This window comes from Saccopteryx bilineata, chromosome 9 (assembly GCF_036850765.1).
Source record: "Saccopteryx bilineata isolate mSacBil1 chromosome 9, mSacBil1_pri_phased_curated, whole genome shotgun sequence".
Taxonomy (NCBI): domain Eukaryota; kingdom Metazoa; phylum Chordata; class Mammalia; order Chiroptera; family Emballonuridae; genus Saccopteryx; species Saccopteryx bilineata.
The window spans coordinates 93,662,993-93,681,544 of record NC_089498.1 but is presented as its reverse complement, the minus strand read 5'-3'; the positions used below and the strand labels follow the sequence as shown (position 1 = coordinate 93,681,544).

Here is an 18,552-nt window from a genome sequence, read left to right as displayed (position 1 = left end):
CAGAACAACCTCCCATCTCTACTGCCAGAGGAAGAGCTAACTTGTCCTTTGAGATGCATGACTCTTTGGCCATAATTTCCCTTTCCTATGAAAAGACCCTGGGGGAGGAAGGAGAATAATTCTGATGCTTCACACACAACAAAAAGATTGGGAAAATTAATGTAAAGGTTAAAGATACAACAGCAACCAATTTAGTGACAAGAAAATGAAAATTGGGTTGTTCACTGACTCAGGAGGCCTTCCCAAGTACTCCTGTAAAACAGAAGCATGTGCAACTTGCAGTAACAAGCATGGCCGAGGTGCCCTGCTACTCCTAAAACCCCACAGTGAAAGCAAGACATGAATGTGAAGTGCTGCAAGGACATGGCAGTCAAACTGAGAGAAGGTGCCTCAAAATGAGGGGCCAGATGAGTCTGCCTTTGTGTAACGCTTCAATTCACAAGGCACTCGTGTGTCACAGGGACTCTCAAAAGCAATATTGCCACTTTCTGTTTACCTGAGTGATGCTAGCGTTGCCCCACCATCTCCTTTGCCAATCTGAGACAGAAGCAGTAAAGCCACAGGTACCTGTTATGCTAATGTCTGTGCATGGACTCGCACAGCAGCTTTCTTCATAACAGTCAGAACTGGAAGACAGCCCAAATGTCTTTCAATGCTTCTGCAACCTCTCTCAGCACAAGCTACAGAATTCTGGTAGCCAACAATCTGTACCTGTCATGGGCCTTCTCATCCTTCAAAACCCAATTCAAGTCTCATCTCTACCCTAATTTCCTTAACTTAGAAATCAGTTCTCTCTCAGAGTACTCAAGATGGTGACTCTCATAAATGTCCCCTTGGGGGAGAAGGTGGAGGGAACAGTGTAAAGAGGGACAAATACAAGGTGACGGAAAATGATTTGACTTTGGGTGATGGGTATATAACATAATCAACAGTTCAAATGCTATAGAAATGTTTACCTGAAACCTATGTACTCTTATCAATGTCACCCTGTTAAAAGTTAATTTTCTGCCCTGGCCGGGTTGGCTCAGCGGTAGAGCGTCGGCCTAGCGTGCGGAGGACCCGGGTTCGATTCCCGGCCAGGGCACACAGGAGAAGCGCCCATTTGCTTCTCCACCCCTCCGCCGCGCTTTCCTCTCTGTCTCTCTCTTCCCCTCCCGCAGCCAAGGCTCCATTGGAGCAAAGATGGCCCGGGCGCTGGGGATGGCTCTGTGGCCTCTGCCCCAGGCGCTACAGTGGCTCTGGTCGCAACATGGCGACGCCCAGGATGGGCAGAGCATCGCCCCCTGGTGGGCAGAGCGTCGCCCCTGGTGGGCGTGCCGGGTGGATCCCGGTCGGGCGCATGCGGGAGTCTGTCTGACTGTCTCTCCCTGTTTCCAGCTTCAGAAAAATGAAAAAAGAAAAAAAAAAATTAAAAAAAAAAAAGTTAATTTTCTAAATAAAATTTAAAATAAGTAAGTAAATAAATGTCTCCTCTCCCACCATCTAGGGATGCTATCATACATATCCTGAGAGTGGAAACCATGCCCTGTAACTCTGTACCCCCTAACCTGGCATGCTGCCTTGTACCCAGCAAGTGCTCAATCAATGTTTATGTAAAGCAAGTTTTTCTGATGGAGTCAACATGAGAATACTAAGTGACAAGTTCAGTTGTGAAGTCTATGTCTTACTAATTCTGTGCCCAAATAAAGTATTCAAAACACAACAAGTGTAACAATGAATATCTGAATTGCACGTCTTTACCTTCGGTTCAAGAATCAGCTCCACACGCTCATTAGCATCGTCTTCTTCAGAGTCTGAGTTTCCTGCTTTTATATCTAATTGCTCAAATGCACTGTCCAACACTTGTAAACCATAGTTCACAGCTTCCTGAACTTTAGGAATCAGATCTACTTCTTTCTGTTCCCGGGTCTTCTCCTACAAAAAAGTGTTGTTCAGCATGGATCTTCAATATATTGATACCTCTATAATATAAGACTGGGAATGTTATCTAAACCCTAGAATCATGCTCCCCCCACAAAAAAATCTTAATTAAACATGCTAACAAAAGTCAGATCCTAATGAATGCCTTGACACAGACTTTGGAGTAAGTTTTAAATCCCAAGTTTGTTACTTTCAGGATGTGGATCAAAGTACCTAAGGCCCCAGAGCTCCAGATACATCTATGAAAACAAGATGTACTATGGTGATGGTGCCGCTAGGTAACGTAGGTAAAAGTACAACAGTGAATGGCATACCACAAGCCCTCAAATGACCCTTTATTTCCCTGCCACTAGAGAAGTGAAGGGCTTCAACTTTTAGCCTCACGGTAACTATATCCCATTAACCTTGGTTAATGGTCCTTTGGACAATTTTAGGAGTAAAGACCTAAAAGAAAATACTCCAGCCAGAGATGACATTTTTCAATTACAATTAAAAAAATAACAATTGGACAATTAGTTATTTTATAAATTTGTTTCAAACAAGCCAGAGGGTCAGTTTAATCTCTCTTCTACCCTGTTCATTACCCTAGAACAATCTCCCCACACTCACTACATAAGTCTGTATAAATCAACCTGCTGAAAACAGTCCATAGGTCTCCACTTCCTACAACAGCAGCTCGCAATGACAATCCCCTCCTACACTCAAGTAGGTCATCAGTTATGAGAAATATTCAGAAAACACTTCATTTCCCCTCTTCGCAAATATTTTAGAAGGTGATATATAATTACAGAAAGAACCAAAAAAAGCAGTGTTGTTTTGAGGGACAAAAGGGAAAACCCTACAAGAATTTTACACTTCTATCTCAAATACGAAGTGTTTCTAATTTAACGTTTTTGTTTGGGCTGCACCTTTTCTCCACTCCAATATGCCTGGTTCTAATTAAACAGCTAATGCTCTGAGGACTGTGTAAAAATATGTTTGTGAAATAAACTATGTACTGTACATGCTTTTAAAAAATAGTTCACTAAATACCTTCACTTTAAACTTGAACTGTCTTTGGTGTAACTGGATACTATCGCACTTAAATAGTTAGCAAATCCTTGAGTACTATTTAAAATAGTACTAGTAAAAACTTTTTATTTAAAAAAAGAAGAGGCTGGGAATAGGGAGAATTGTAGCTGGTTGCTGATATTGTTTCCTCCTCAAACAGTTTCATACATTACAAGTAACAGTTACTGATAAAGCACCAACTTTTTTAAATGATTTATATTTTGTACATAGGTTAGAGCTGATTCAAAGCTTCTCCTCATAATAAACTTGGTCATACTCCACTGAGCTTTCCTGAATGGGGAAAAGAGGGTACACTTTGGCCAGAGCGCTAGGGAATCAAGAACCTTTTATCTAGGCTTTGGCCCACGATGTGAGACCCCAGGAAGAACACATGGAGCCACAGGGGGGAAAGGTGGAGACTGTTGCCCTCGACTGCTTCGCCCAATACGAACCCCTCCAACATGCACCTCCTCCCCGCCCCTTCACCTTCCTTTTGCCTGACCTCCAGTATTTCCACTAGCATAGCCCATAGAATATCAGGGACAGTCTCCAACTCAGAACCTGAGCTTATGGAACTGTCTCTTGCTGAAATGGCCTGAAAATCTGGCTTCCTTTCTTCAGCCAGCTAACATCTCATCCTTGACACCTTTCTCTGCTATCTTACCCATTGAGCTCCTCTCACCCAAACTTCCCAGTGAGCAGCCATGCAGCTGACATACTACATACATCCTTTAACCCAACCAAGACTGTAATCTCTTGAAGACAAAGTCTTTTTCCAAGTCACTAGCTCCCTGCAATCATCCCAGAGTCAATAAATGTTCACTCCAGCCTGTATATCCTCTAACACATCCTGTTAGACATGCCAATGTGTTTAACCCAGCATCCATCTTACTTTCATTTTTAACTAGTAGGAACAAGAATCAGAGGAATCACAAAAGGATAGGTGAACAGTCTTCAAAGAACATATAAACTACAGCCCAGCCTCTGGCCTGTTTCTATACAGACCTCATTGTAAAAATGGCTTTTATATTTTTAAAGGGAACAGGGAAAAGGGAAGAGGATGAAGAAAAAAGACAAAGAAAAGACAGAAACCAGTGAGGCCAGCAAAGTCTAAAATATTTAACTGGCCCTTTACAGAAAATACTGAACTGGGCTCTTTTCTTAAGCTAGAATACAGGCACTTTACTATATATTTCTTAATATTATAAATCGTTGGGCTGAAAGGAGCAGCCTTCCCAATCTCCCCAATGTCCATCCCCTACCAGCCACATTACAAACCTCCACCACTCTGGTCTCTAAATCAGGGACTCAACGAAAGAGTGACTGGAAGCAAGTACCTGCTCTGCTTTCTCTGCCTCGGCCTTGAGCACCAGCTCCTCCACTTCTTCATCATACACACGCTAAGTAAATATGGAAGCAAGTTCATTTTTAAATTATCAAAACATCATTTGAAATAAATCACAATGTGAGAATTCATTATACAATTTTAAAAAGCATAAATTTAATATACAATAAAGATAAGGAGGAAATGATTATTTGACAAATGGCTGAGACCACAAGTGAGGGACAAAAGCAAAGATAAGTAGTCAATTAACCAAAATCTAAATTAAAAAAAAAAAAAAGGACACAATTGACTAAGAGACATGAAAAGAAGTTCAATCTCCTTGCTGACCAGAAGAGTCACAAAAAGAGTAGGATACGAGTTCTCACACCTCTTTGTTTAACCTAATACTTAATGCTGAAAGGACAACACGGGTAACTGAAACGTAAGGCTAGAGAATATCAACTGGTAAACCTTACTTGATAGGTTACAATAGCTGTAACATTCTAAGCAATACAAACAGTAAACGTAAAAGTTATGTTCACTCTGTTGCTTCAAATGGTTAGTAAATTTTTATTATCCCATTTATATGAAAACAAATGGTTTGCCAGCAGGCCAGGCATTTGACTAACCCATAGGCATGGACATGCAGGGCTCTCTTTTCCAAAATAGAGCTATCTCTTCAGCACCTTCATTGTGATTTCCTTCGCTGTTTTTGAAAATACTTATTTTATAAACCCCCAAAGTAAAAACATGCTTGTTATAAACAGTAAGGTGATGAAAATGTTTTGGAATTAGATACAAGTAGTTTGTGAATATACTAAAACCCGAGTTGCACACTTTTTAAAAGTGTGAATTTTTTGGAATGTGAATTGTATCTCAATTAAAATAAAAAAGTTCATAAATATATATGGAAAAGAGAGATTTAAAGTTAGTTCCTTCCCTATGTCCCATCTAACCCTTGGAATAGCGAGTTTAAGCTGGGCGTGCTCCTCTATGTGCCTGTGACTCTTACACAAACACATAGACATTCGCATATGTTCAGAGTTCTCCCACCCCTACTGCTTTTAAATAAAATCTTACTCGTACAGTTCTCTGCCCCATATCTTCACTTAATGCTCTCAGAGGCCACTTTCTGGCATAAAGAGTTGACTCAATATCCTCAGTATCTACATGATATTCTATGGTATGGACTTAACTATAATTCATTCATGACAGTTCCCACTGGTAAACATTGAGATTTTGAGTCTTTACTTTTGTACACAAACTGCTATGAACATCTGCACACACGTATTCTTACGCTCTGGCCCTTTTATATCTGTAGGCTTTCCAAAATAGGGTTCCCAAGCGCAAGGACAAAACTGGTTTTTAATCTTAATAGGTCCTTCCAAATTAGATTACTTTCCACAAATCTGTGATAACTCACACTGTCATCAATCACGTACTCATGTGCCCATTTCTCAAACCTTTTCAGCAGTAGCTGTTATTCACCTTTCTAAAATATCTGACAATGTTAAGAGACAGTGTCTTTAAAGGTCCGTATCTTCTGACCAAGTATTCTACTTCTTGAAATCTAGTTCCATGAAAAACAATCATACTGCAAACAGCAAAATGCTCATGGCATCATGATTTACAGTGGAAAGCCACAAATAGCAAATCCGTAATTCCATGCAACTCCAATCAAAATGCTAATAGGACTGTGGAACTCAGCAAGAGAGTTCTCAAATTCACATAGGAAAGCAAAAACACAGGGAAAACCACAATTTTAAATAAAAGGAGTCATGGAGACTTGCCCTATTAAAACTTATCAGAAATCATTGGTATTTAAGCCATGGCCGGGTACCTCAGTTGTTCAGGGTGTTGTCTCTTTATGCCAAGGTTGTGGGTTCAATCCCCAGTATGGGCACATACAAGAATCAACCAATGAATGCGTAAGTGGAGTAACAAATCGATGTTTCTCTGTCTCTAATATCAACCAACCAATCAATAAAAGATTGTGATACTAGCATATAGCAGATAAACATAATAAAAGACAGAGGCCAGAATTACATGTAGGCTTGATTTTATTTTCATATAAACACATATGCACATACATGCATTAGCAGACAAAAGTCAGTAAGGAAAATAACTACAGTGGTCCCTCAGCTATCATGGGGCTTAGGTTCCAAAACCACCCACGATAGCTGAAAATCCGCAAAGCAGTGACCTTATATTTATTATTTATATATATTTCAAGGCTTTATAAACCCTCCCCACACTCTTATAAAACTTTTCCACACTGTTGTTAACCTTTCTCACACTCTAGAGACACTTCCTATGCTTTTCTTAAACACTTTCTACACTCTTAACCCTACATAATTTTAACAACATATAAAATTCTATATGGGTACTTACCAGTGAATATACTACAACTTGAATGATGATGATAAGATGATGAATTAGCTGTGCAGTACTGATGACGATGAAGGCAATGACAATGAGATGAATGTACTGCACAGCCAGGAAGAGCATGGCAGCTCTTCTGAAGGTGCCACTTCATCAGGTGCTTCATCGGGTGGTGCAGTATCTTCGCCTTCATCTGTAATTTCTGTTTTCACTAAAGGCATAGGCATAACTGTTGTCTTCTTCCAAGTCAGGAACACAGTTATGAAGATTTGCTGGTGCTTTTTCTTCTGGACAAGGTTTTTATAAACCAACATGCCACCCTTGATTGTATTTGAGAACTGCAACGAACAAAGCATCTGGGGTCCCGTTCTTGAGCCACTCACTGAAGTTCTTTGGACATTCTGACCATGATTGTGAGGTAATTGAGTGTTAAGCCAACCTCCTCTTTCTTCTTCAATCCCTAATTCTTCTTGTTCCTCTTTCTCTTCTTTGCTTACTGATTTTGTCATCTCTGTCAGGTCTTCGTCTGTCAACAGTTGTGAATGGGCATCACATTAACATCATCAGGAATCATATCACTGAAGCCATCTCATCCCATCAGTTTTGCCAGCTTTACAACCTTATCTACCATAGAGTGATGGACTTCATCAGGAGAGACTCCCTTATAATGGTGGACCACTTCTGGCCACAAATTTTTCCAACTGGCATTTAGTTTCACTCTTTATCTCCTTTATGGCTTTCTGAATATTTAGGAGACATGATGCAATGGTGTATGTAGTCGTGCTAGTACGCCTTTAACTAGAAGTCTTCATCTGAGTCCATAGCTTCACTGAGGTTTTGCAAGGCATTTTGTGCAAAAGCGCAAATAACACCTTGATCCATGGGCTAAATCAGTGACGTGGTGTTTGGTGGCAAGAACCCTATCTGCATGTCATCATACAACAGATCGACAATATAACCTTCAGCATTATCCATGATCCAAAGCACTTTGGATTCAAGGCCTTTCTCTGCCAGATAAAGCTTGACCTCTGGGATAAAGTACTGGTGGAACCAATCCGACATGAGGACGTGATCCAGGCCTTGGGGTTGTGCATCCAGAACACAGGCAACACATTCTTATTCTTGTTTTTTAGGGCCTTTGGGTTTTTGGACTTATAAATAAGCCCTGGCTTTATCATAAAGCCCACAGCATTCCCACACATAATCAAAGTTACACAATCTTTCTGGGCCTTAAATCAAAGGGCTTTGGTTTTGTCCTTTGTAATAAGAGTGCAAGACAGCATTTGCTTCCAGAATAAGCCCATCTCATCCATATTAAAAACTTGTTCAGGCTTAAAGCTCCCATCCTCAATGATGGTTTTGAATATGTGGTTCATGTACTCCTTGGCTCCAGCCTTATCTGCAGAGGCAGCTTCTCCATGCAGAGAAATGCTCTTAAGTCCAAAGTGTTTCTGAAACTTGTCAAACCAGTCCTGCTGGCAATGAATGGGGTTGGTCTGGTGGGAGAAGCACTCGATGGTCCTGCTTCTGCGTCGTCATCCTAGTCACCTTCGTGAATGTCACCACTTTCAGCAAAAGTTATGTAAAGCTTCTTGGCCTTCATGGGGATAGTGTTGGTATCCAGTGAGATATTCTTCCTCCTGCAGTCACTGATCCACAGGGTCAGTGCAGACTCTATCCTCGCAATGGTCTTATTGCGGGAAGTTACCATACTCTTTGCAGTCTTGTTAAAAGGCACTGCTGCCATGGTCCTTATATTCTTTTCGTCCTTCTTTATGTAGTGAACCGAAGATCCATTGATCTCGTAATGGCTGCTTACACCCACATAGCTTCTCTCTTCCTTTAGCATGTCAAGGAGTTCCACCTTTACTGTGATGGTAAGGATCTTCCTCTGGCACTTGGGTTCGGTGCCAGAAGCCTTAGAAGGCACGGAATGTTTGGTCGACATAGTAGGGCTTGAATTAAATTCAATTTTTTACAAAAACTTCACAAGGCCCTGGCCGGTTGGCTCAGCGGTAGAGCGTCGGCCTAGCGTGCAGAGGACCCGGGTTCGATTCCCGGCCAGGGCACACAGGAGAAGCGCCCATTTGCTTCTCCACCCCTCCGCCGCGCTTTCCTCGAGCAAGCAACAAGCAACTAAAGTGAGCAACTATGAGTTAATATTTCTCACTCTATCCCCTGACCCCTTCCTCTCTTTGTAAAATCAATAAATAAAAAAATAAAACAAAAACTTCACAAAAACACACCCCAAAGCAACACTGTGCAGCAATCAGACGATATGAAATAGACAAGGCGAGATGCTGAACACATGCTATACACAGGAGACAGAGGAAACTGATGCTACAGTCGCTGAGCCAATCAGAGCCCAGGATACAGAACACAGTGCACTGATTGGTCGCCTCCCATCCAGCAGCCAATAGTGTGCTGTGTACAATCTCACTTGGGCAAACTAGCTCAAGCAGAAGCAGGGTACCTGTGTTTTCCACACACGTGAGTCTTTGTCTACTCCCCTGCTGTACACTACATGTTTTATTTTGATTTAATATTCTTTTAACATGCTTTAATTAATATTTTTATATTGTTTTCAATTTTAGGCTAGAAAGTGCTTATTTTACTGCAAAAATAATTAAAATAATATATAAAAATACCTATATACTGCAAAATCCTGCAATATAGCAAAAAATTCACGATACAAAATTATATACAATTTTAAAAATTTGCGATACAGTGAGACAGCAAAAAGTAAACTGCGATATGGCAAGAGACAACTGTATTTGATAAAGGTCAACCACATGGGAAAAAAAACAAAATGAGATCCCTACCTTCATACAACATATATATATATATACACACACACACACACACACACACACTCTCTCTCTCTCTCCAGATAAGCGTAATAAGTCAGAAATATAAAGGAGCCCTCCAAAAAAATGTTTAGAGTCAAGAAAAAAAAATGGGCCTTTACTGCCTTTGAAGCAAATATGGAAAAATATTAAAATCTGTTAATACAGGATGGTGCGTATCAATATCACCTGTGGTTATTATCTGTTCTCTAGGCATATGAAATACTCCACTAAAACTTTAAATTTTGAAGGACTGTTAAGTAAATTATGATCTAGTCATATAATAAAAAAGAATAAAAATTAAGTTCACAAAAGCCTTACTGATGTGTTAAAATGCTTATAAATTTTAAAAAATGCAAACTGCACACACACACACACACACACACACACACACACACACACAGACTTATCTAGGAAAGGTTCAAGTTAAAAAAAAGAAAAAAATGTTTCCTGACCAGGAGGTGGCACAGTGAATAGGGCATTGGACTGGGACACAGAGAACCCTGGATTGAAACCCCGAGGTTGCCAGTTTGAGCGCAGGTGTACTGGCTTGAGCAAGAAATCATAGACATGACCCCATGGTTGCTGATCTGAAGCCCAAGGTCGCTGGCCCCCCTCATCAAGGCACATATGAGAAAGCAATCAATGAACAACTAAGGTGCCACAGCAAAAAACTGATGCTTCTCATCTCTCTCCCTTCCTATCTGTCTGTCCCTCTCTCTCTCTCTCTGTCTCAGTTACAATAGATAAATATATATATAGGTATATATATATATATATCTGGGACTTGATTCAATAGGGGAATTCACTGCATATCTATAAATGTAAAATAATCTTGGGAAATGCTTCTAAAAAAGTTATTAACTAGGTCAGTTGTTTCAGGACAAAATTCCTAAATTAACAGACTAATAATTAAGAATTGTGTTCCCTTCTGAAGCATTAATCAGGATCTCTCCTCTTTCAGAATCCTCTCTGGAACCTTGACTGTAGATCAGGGGTCCCCAAACTGCGGCCCCCTGAGGCCATTTATCCGGCCCCCACCGCACTTCCGGAAGGGGCACCTCTTTCATTGGTGGTCAGTGAGAGGAGCATAGTTCCCATTGAAATACTGGTCAGTTTGTTGATTTAAATTTACTTGTTCTTTATTTTAAATCTTATATTTGTTCCCGTTTTGTTTTTTTTTACTTTAAAATAAGATATGTGCAGTGTGCATAGGGATTTGCTCATAGTTTTTTTTATAGTCTGGCCCTCCTATGGTCTGAGGGACAGTGAACTGGCCCCCTGTGTAAAAAGTTTGGGGACCCCTGCTGTAGATACTAATTCCTCTTGCCCTACAAAGTACTGATTGCTCTTCAATTTCACTAATTCCATAATGCAGTTTGCAACCTTGTAGCTGCCTCTGAGGTTAATTACTAAAACCCAGAAACCTACTTAACTTTGAATACCTTTTCTAATAAACCATGAAACCAAATGGCACCATCACTCAAGTCAGACTTATGATACATGAGGACCACTGTCAGGATTTAAAGTAAATACATTAAAAAGCTGCCAAATATACTATCAGCCTATAGATATTGAGAGATTCAGCCACCTCTCAACATCATCATGCTCTGCCATGAATGAAGAAGACATGTGACACACATTACAGGAGTCCTGGGAGCAGCTAAATTTGGCAGTGGTGACAGACTCATCCAGAGAGAAACTCTGGCTGCAAACTAGAATGGGAAGAGGCACAAAGGACTAAGAGGAGGACTAGATGGATGGCAAATAGGGAATCCAAGTGAACAGAAATAAAGAGCTTTACCAAAAGAAATCTCTAAGATCTTGATTAACATCTTCAGTTTACACATAGCTCCCCCAAAAGGCAACTGATGGTATTCCAACCCAAACTACTAAAAAATGTACAAACATACCAAATAAGATACCTGTATAACAGTATTAGGTCTTTCCATAAGAATCCAGAATCTTGAGCTTTTATTTAATCTTGCCATTTTCAAACTATTTTTTTTAATACTTTACATATAACAATCCTAGGAAATAGCCTCCTTTATTAATCCTCTTTTCACAGACTAATTAATGCTGATACTCAGGAAGTTAGCCACCCTATGAGAAGTACAGATCAGTTTTACCAAGCTTCCTCTCCACCATCATCTCTTAATAGTCTCACTTTCAGTCACTGGCTTCCAGCCACACTTGCTTCCTTTCTATTCTGGAATTACACTATTATGGAAGATAGTGACCTGCTGTAAGGAGAGGTTCTCTCTCATCTATGAACTCCTATGACCTAGCACTTAACAGAGAATATACAGACAAAATTACAAGTAGCATTACAGCTCAGTAATCTGTTTAAGTTGCCTGTGTATTATAGGTTCAGCCATCATTAATAAAACATTAGTTGAGAATATTCCAAGTGGACACACACATGCCTTTAATATAATTCATCAGAACATAATGGAACAAGCAGTAACTGCAGCAGCACCCACATCTCTCTTTACAGAATATGCTGTAACAAGGCTTGAGTGCCACACAATCCAGCAAAACTAAAAAGAAATGTAAAGACTAGAATATTAAGAAATTTCATTAGATTTTTTTTAAAAACTTAAGTTTTTTTTAAAAAACTATTTTTTTAAACTAAACTATTTTTAAAAAATAGTTTTTTTAAAACTTTATTAATTATTTTAATAGCTTTAACCCCACAGAAAGCTTATATTACCAAAAACCAACACTTCCATCAAACTGAGAAGGGAAACTGATAATAAATCACTTAATATCACAATGACTCTTGATCCCCCAAAAAGCATTATCTGTAAGTCTGATTTGACTAAGTAACTCACATTTTCAATGAACTGGGTATTAGACAGCATAAGGAAGTCATTGAAGACATTATGTAGGCGACAATCTGTGACTTTAGTTTCCCGAATTAGTGCATCCACTTGTTTCTTGATTTCATGGGTCCTGGAGATAGTCTGCTGTGAAAATTCCTGCAGAAACTGTAGTAGCTATTTAAAAAATAAACGTAGACGAGTTATCACTAATATGTACATCTATTTCTTTTGTCAAAACGAAAAGAACCCACTTCCTTCCCCTTTTGTACATGACTGCTGGAGTGGACAAGAGATGCTGGTTTTGTCGGGACTAAAGCCGAGTGGAATTGAAAAAGAGAGCTCACTAAACGGTGGCTAGTCAGTAGATACTTGCTCTTCAGTTTCTGGAGGAATTTTAAAGTCCTGTTGGGTGGTCATTCTACAGGGATCACAGATAAAGGGTAAAATGACAAATCACTAGTTTAAAAAAAATCCTATTCACATACGACGTGGGGATCGCAGTTCTGAGCTTCTTGGGCCACGGCCTGCAGAACCCACTCAAGAATAACCATTCTGGCTCGTCTGTCGCCCCACTCAATGCGGCTTCCTCAGGGCGCCACAGCCACCGCGGGGCAGGGAGACATGCTCCGCCTGCAGCGGGACGAGCAGCCCGCGTGGGGGCCCAGGCCCGAGGGACAGCACCCGGGCCCGCCCCGACCTCCCCCGGCCCGGATCCCCGCTCACGCCCGCGTCGGCGGCCAGCGACCAGCTCTGGCTGCTCCGGCGGATCTCCTCTACCGACCACGGCCGCTCCCACACGGGCTCGGGGGCGCGCTCCTGCGCGGGGCTCCTCCGGTGCATCTGCAGCGGGAAGGAAGGGAAGGGACGCTGGTCTCCGGGACCGGCAGTCCTGCCTGATCCCTCGGCCTGTCCCCTCTGCGGCCCCGCCGCACCCACCCCCGCAGCTCCCTGAGGCAGGACACGCACCACCGCCCCTAGTCCAGGCCGCAGCTCCCCAGAAGTCGAGCCTCCTGCGTCCCTGCACGTGACCGGCCTCACGTGAACAGGCTCGCGTGACCCCGCCCCACGTGACTGGACAGAGGCACCGCGGAAGCAGCTGCGCAGCCGCGGGGCCCCTGTGAAACCGGAAAGCTTACGTAAGAAAAAGGAAGAGGGGAGGGGGGGAATATATATAGCCTGATTGGTGCATAAGGCAGCGTCACCTGTGTATAGTCTATGTGAGGCTGCAGGTACTCGCCCGACCTGGGCGCACATTCTAGATTGTGTGTTGCCTGCCATCATTCATAGGGGCCATTTTTTTTGCTACTGTTTGTGGGAAAAGGGGTTTTTCACCAGCCTTTTTGCACTTGAGACCTAAGAGAAGCGGTTTTCCCTGCCTGTGTACTCGTCCAGCGTTGGGAGATTCATAAACAGAATGGTCCACTATTTTTTGGCTCCACGGTTCCCATGCTGCCTCCCTGAATCCAATGTGAATCTGCATGGCCATGGCCACCAGCCTTACACCTGGCATAGCCAACAGGATCCAGATCAGATTGGTAGGGGCAGCCAACACCCTTGAAGGGTGGAATAGAGGAGTAGCTGTTCCCGGTGGCCCTCCTGTTGGGGGCCATGGGGCTGGATGTTTTTACAGCCCTGAGAGCTGTGCAAGAGGCTGCCTGAGGTCGAAAGCTCCAGGCTGAGGGACTCTTGGCTGCTGGGATTTTTATCTACTGAGCATCCACTGGCTGGTCTCTGAGTCTGTGGATGGCAGCTTCAGCCCAAATCATCTCTTCCTCCTCAGAAGAGTTCGAAACATCTGGTCGCACTAGCTCAGAGCCAGTCTGCTGGCTCAGATGCAGCTCCACCTTCAGTGTTTGCTTTGGCTCCTGCAACTGAAGGAGCTCTCAGCCTGAAGCTGAGATTCCAGCTCTTGAACCCACAGTTGTTTCTCCACCAACTGTTGGTGCCAACATTCTGCTTCCAGGGTAAACTGGAGCTCATGAACCTGTAACTTCTTCTCCAGAGATTGTTCGAGTTCCAGGCACCATTGGTGCTCAAACTGGATCTCACACTGAAGCTTTTGAGAGCAGTCCACCTCCTTCTCCAGCACTCGCTCTAGTTCAAGTCGTCACTGGTTCTCAGCCTGTAGCCTGACCTGCAGGTCTCAGACCTGCAATTCTTTCTGCAGTGACCATTCACACGCATACCTTTGGTGCCACCTACTCTGCAGCTCATCGGCAGGCACAACCCCCTCTTTAGGTAATGGAACACTCTGTGGTTCATCCTTACACCCAGGCAGAGCTGATGGAGTTGGGGGCACAATTTAGGCAGAAACCTACTGAGCCCCTGGTGGCCTGGTTGCTGCAGTTGTGGGACAGAGGGGGTGGATGGCATCATGCTCTCTGGAACAGAGATGGAGAAATTGGCCACCATTACCACACACTCCTCTTTGAGGCAATGTCTTCAGAAGTGCAGTGACAAGCCAGGAAACCATACCCTATTAGAATGGGTGGTGGCCGCCATTTGTACACTCTGACAATGCCAGAGACTTGCCAGGAGCAGTGAATAGGTGGCATTACTATAGTAAGATGGTAAAGGTGCTTTGGGTACTAGGTATGAAGAATGCTGCTTTCAACCCGAGGTCCCATGGGCCAGATGAAGAAGTATTTGCAGCAGGGATGAGGGACCTTATTCTCTGTAGCACCCCATCAGCCCTTTTTGGGTGTCTAGTGGCTATTTTGGGCCCCTATATGGGGCAGCCCATCAACGCGGTTACACAGATGGTAGCAGGTTTGGGAGAGCTGGAGTGAGCACGGAATCATAAAGCAGTGAGGGCTGTTGCAGATGCTTCCTCCCCCCTCAGCCCTCAGCAACTAACAAAGAAAATGGGCTTGTAAAAGGTTACCCTAACACAGATGTGGGTAGATTTGATTGCAGCTTGGGCAGACAGAGAAAGTGGATGGTAAGTCTAATAAAGGCCTTTTAGAGCTTTGTTTTGGCAGCAGCTTGAGCTGGAACAGAAATACCAGCCACTGAAAAAGTGGGCAACCTAGCAGCTGCCAAGAAAATGGCTGGCGTTCAGGTTGCACAGTTGCAGGATTACTTCTTGGAGACAGCTGTGGGAGAAGAGAATCCTCCCTAAGACCCATTGTTCCAGTTTGAATAGGGGTAAGGCCGAGAGACCCGCCTAACAGGGATGGGCAGGGAGGTCTGAGGCCCCATGTGAAATTGACAATCCACTGATCACTTTCTAGTGTGCAGGAGGTGTTGGCATTAGAAAATAATAGGTACATTTTTTTCTTTTTCTTTCTTTCTTTTTTTTTTTTTTTTTTTGCAGCACAGCATCAATAGATAAGAGAACTATCAAGGTGGCACAGGCCATGAATGTGTTTGACCCTGCCAGGCCCTGTAAGCTTGCTGAGGGGTTTGGATAAGGCTTGTAGCAAGGGACAGAGCGCTTATAGAAAGGCCCTGAGGTCTGTTAATAAAGAGCTGTATGCCTAGTTGCCTGTAATGGACCTTTTACCTTAGCTGGGTTTTCTATTGTGATAAGGTGTCAAGGAACTGAAAAATTGTTAAAATTAGTATTTTAAAAGGAAAAGTCAGGTCCCCTTACCCTTTCTTTCTGTAGAGGATGGAAAGAGAAGAATACAGGAGCTTCCTGGCTTGCAAGGACAACTGGGTCACCTAGTCATAGTTCAGCTACTTCCTAGAATTGTCTGCAAGGGTGCCTGGGGCCACTTGCCACACAGAGCAAAGATAGCACTTATCTGAAAACCTTAGAAAACAATGTTTACTTACCTTAATCAAGAATTTCTGCCTGACCTGTGATGGCACAGTGGATTAAGCATCGACCTGGAATGCTGAGGTCACCGGTTCAAAACCCTGGGCTTGCCTGGTCAAGGCACTTGTGGGAGTTGATGCTTCCTGCTTCTCCCCCCTTCTCTCTCTCTCTCTCTCTCTCTTCTCTAAACTGAATAAAGAAATAAATAAATTTTTAAAAAAAAGAATTCCTGTACTCCAGGGGTCAGGAACCTATGGCTCACGAGCCAGATGTGGCTCTTTTGATGGCTGCATCTGGCTCACAAACAAATCTTTAATAAAAGAAATAATAATGTTAAAAATATAAAACATTCTCATGTATTACAATTCATTCATTTTCTACTGCTCATATTCATGGTTGTGGGTGGCTGGAGCCAATCACATCTGTCCTCCGGGACAACACCAAATTTTTATTGGATAATGCGTAACATATATGGGTCGTTGTATGGCTCTCACAGAACTACATTTTAAACTATGTGGCGTTCATGGCTCTCTCAGCCAAAAAGGTTCCCAACCCCTGCTATACTCGGACTCACCCTAAAGTCATGAGAGTAACTATACCTCTAAACAAAGAAATCACAAGCCCCTCCTTACCTACTCCGTCCAGTACTGTACTTGATTTTGTATAAAAGCAGGCTGAGAACTGTATTAGGCCCTACATGATTTGGGATTGTGCCCCATGTAGCTAGCCAGCTAATTAATAAAGCTCCTCCTAAAATTTCTTCTGTAAACTGCCTTGGTGTCTCTATGTAACCCATGGAATAAAGTACACTACTTTATAACACTATTGTGGAGTAATCATTAAGCAGTATAATGGACTCTTGAACTGCAACCAGAGTAGGGCACTGACTCCCTTGTTGGATGGACGTGTCGCTTTTGGACAGTATGAGAGACCCTAATGGAGGGGTACCCAGCTGTGGTGGAGGCCCTCCTGCGCCGAGAGGCTGCTCTCATCCAGTTGCAGAGATGCACCAAGGACATTTTACGGTTTCCATGGACACAGCCCTAGACTACACAGGCCCTCTGTGAGGCAGCTGTTTTAGGCTTGCTCACTGGTGGGCCAGCTGCAAGCACTTTGCCTAATTGGTGTGTGAGCACGAGGCTATGCCATGTGTGCGTGGCCTATGTAAGGCTATGGGTGCTTGTGTTCAGGGGATTGAAGATGGTGGGTTGCCTGCCTGCCACTGTGAGGGGCCATTTTGCTGTTTCTTTGCCTGAGAAGCAGTTTTACCCTGCCTGTGTGTTCATCCACTGTTGTAAGACTATTAAACGGAATAGCCCAACACTTTGTGGTTCTGCAGTTTCTCTACCATCTGCCCGAATCCGTTGTGGACCTGCCTGGCCTTGGCCACCTGCATTACATCCTCTCACCTACCATGAGGTTGGGGGCTAAAGATGGGCCTCCAGTTAGCGCCTTGGGCAGAGTGTTCAGGGAGACTCTGTGAAGGCCACCTTTGTAATTATTGTAATTGTATAACGTGCTGTTGCTGTAGCTTGTTTTTGTAACGTACCTCACTCCTTGCACAGGAATACCTGTGGTGTAGATTGTGATGTGAGTAAATGGGGTGGAATGTTGGGCAAACGAGTGTGTGAGGCTTGCTCATTTGTACTTTGCCTGACTGGTGCATGAGCACAGAGCGCACCAAGTATGTATAGTTGATGTAAGTGGCAGGTGCTTGCCCTCAGGGCCGCAGATTCTAGATTGCAGATTGCCTGTGGCCATTGGGAAGGGGCCATTTTTGCTATTGTTTGCCAGAAAAGGGGTTTTTCTTTCTGCCTATTTGCTCCTGAGACTTGAAAGAAAGAAACGGTTTTCCCTGCCTGCTTGCTTGTCCGCCATTGTGAGTGAGACTAATAAAACTGAATCACCCACCATTTCCCCTCTACACAGTTCCTTTACCATCTGCCCCAATCCACTGTGAACCTGCAGGGCCACGGTCACCGGCTTTACAGCCCCATATTACTTAACATTACTTTAATTATACTGTTGGTGAGACACATGCAGACATAAAGCCAGACACACAGTCCTCAAGTATGTGGCTGTCCCAGAGCTATAAAATAAAAGGAAATTATATGCTTGGAACACACCTGTGGACCCAGTGGGAGAACCTTATCTCCTCTGTGTTGGCTACACAGATCATTTTGAAATCCACTCTGTAATATCCTGAGAGAGTTCTCCATTATTGCCAGAAACAAGCTTCATCTCTTCATTTAATTATATTCTCCAGCGCACCTGCTAGTCACCTAGTCTAGTGGACGGTCACCTTTGTAGTTGGGGAAATAAAAGTGAAACAAGCTGGCGGTGCTCCAACAGGTAGGCTGCAAGAGGGGACTGGGCGCGGTGGTTGCTGCAGGGTGGGGCAGGAGCCCTGGGAACCCGGAAGGCCACGCGGGACAGCCAGAC

The 18,552-nt window shown here is 43.2% G+C and overlaps 1 protein-coding gene across 1 annotated transcript in view; it reads right to left on the bottom strand.

Moving 5' to 3' along the window:
- Window positions 1-13,427, bottom strand: part of WASHC2A (WASH complex subunit 2A) — a 69,096-nt gene extending 55,669 nt beyond the window's left edge. The window contains 5 exon segments of the mRNA XM_066244207.1: window positions 1,741-1,914; window positions 4,308-4,370; window positions 12,357-12,521; window positions 13,071-13,187; window positions 13,314-13,427. Coding sequence (XP_066100304.1) covers window positions 1,741-1,914; window positions 4,308-4,370; window positions 12,357-12,521; window positions 13,071-13,187 — 519 coding nt within the window. The 5' untranslated portion in view covers window positions 13,314-13,427.
- Between the last annotated feature and the right edge of the window lie 5,125 nt (window positions 13,428-18,552).